Source organism: Penaeus vannamei, chromosome 29 (assembly GCF_042767895.1).
Source record: "Penaeus vannamei isolate JL-2024 chromosome 29, ASM4276789v1, whole genome shotgun sequence".
Lineage (NCBI taxonomy): Eukaryota > Metazoa > Arthropoda > Malacostraca > Decapoda > Penaeidae > Penaeus > Penaeus vannamei.
Window position 1 is genome coordinate 6,885,959 of NC_091577.1, and position 585 is coordinate 6,886,543.

General features: G+C 52.8%; 1 protein-coding gene across 1 annotated transcript in view; it reads left to right on the top strand.

The window, feature by feature from the left end:
• Nucleotides 1–364: 364 nt before the first annotated feature.
• The window catches only part of LOC138867281 (uncharacterized), a 1,639-nt gene continuing 1,418 nt past the window's right edge, over nt 365–585 (top strand). The window contains exon 1 of the mRNA XM_070142398.1: nt 365–500. Coding sequence (XP_069998499.1) covers nt 365–500 — 136 coding nt within the window. The remainder of the gene's footprint in view (nt 501–585) is intronic.

Genomic DNA, 585 nt, shown 5'->3' on the forward strand with positions numbered 1-585 from the left:
CTCCATTCTAAGGGTCAGGACCAACGCCCTATCTCGCCCCGACCATCCCGATAAACCCGTGGAAGCTGACCAACCAGATACCTGCCTTGCTACCAACTCCATCAAAAACATCTTCAATAAACTGAAACAACGAAGATTGTGTGTTTCTCTGACCCTGTCATTCAATATAGTGGGACTTTTTATAACTGAAGGAGAGACCATTATACCATATCTGCTGCGACTCTCGCCGACGACGCAGTGGATTATCATCTGGTCAGCAGAGAGCAACGCCAGAACACATCCTTGACTCCACTCCTAAAGGGCCAGACTTCCCTCTACCTTGAGAGAGTCAAAATCCCGATCTCCTGCGACGATCTTCTCTGCGATGTCTCCCTCGGCTACCCTCGCCCATACATCCCGCCTTCCCTCCGCCGGCGATTCTTCGATGCCCACCACCAACATCGCGGCATCCGGGCCACCTCATCCGCAGCAAGGTTGTCTGGCCCGCCATCAACAAGGACGTTCGGCAGTGGTGTCGTTCCTGTCTCGAATGCCAAAGAAAGATCCACAGGCACACCAAATCACCCCTCCAGACTTTTCCTGTTC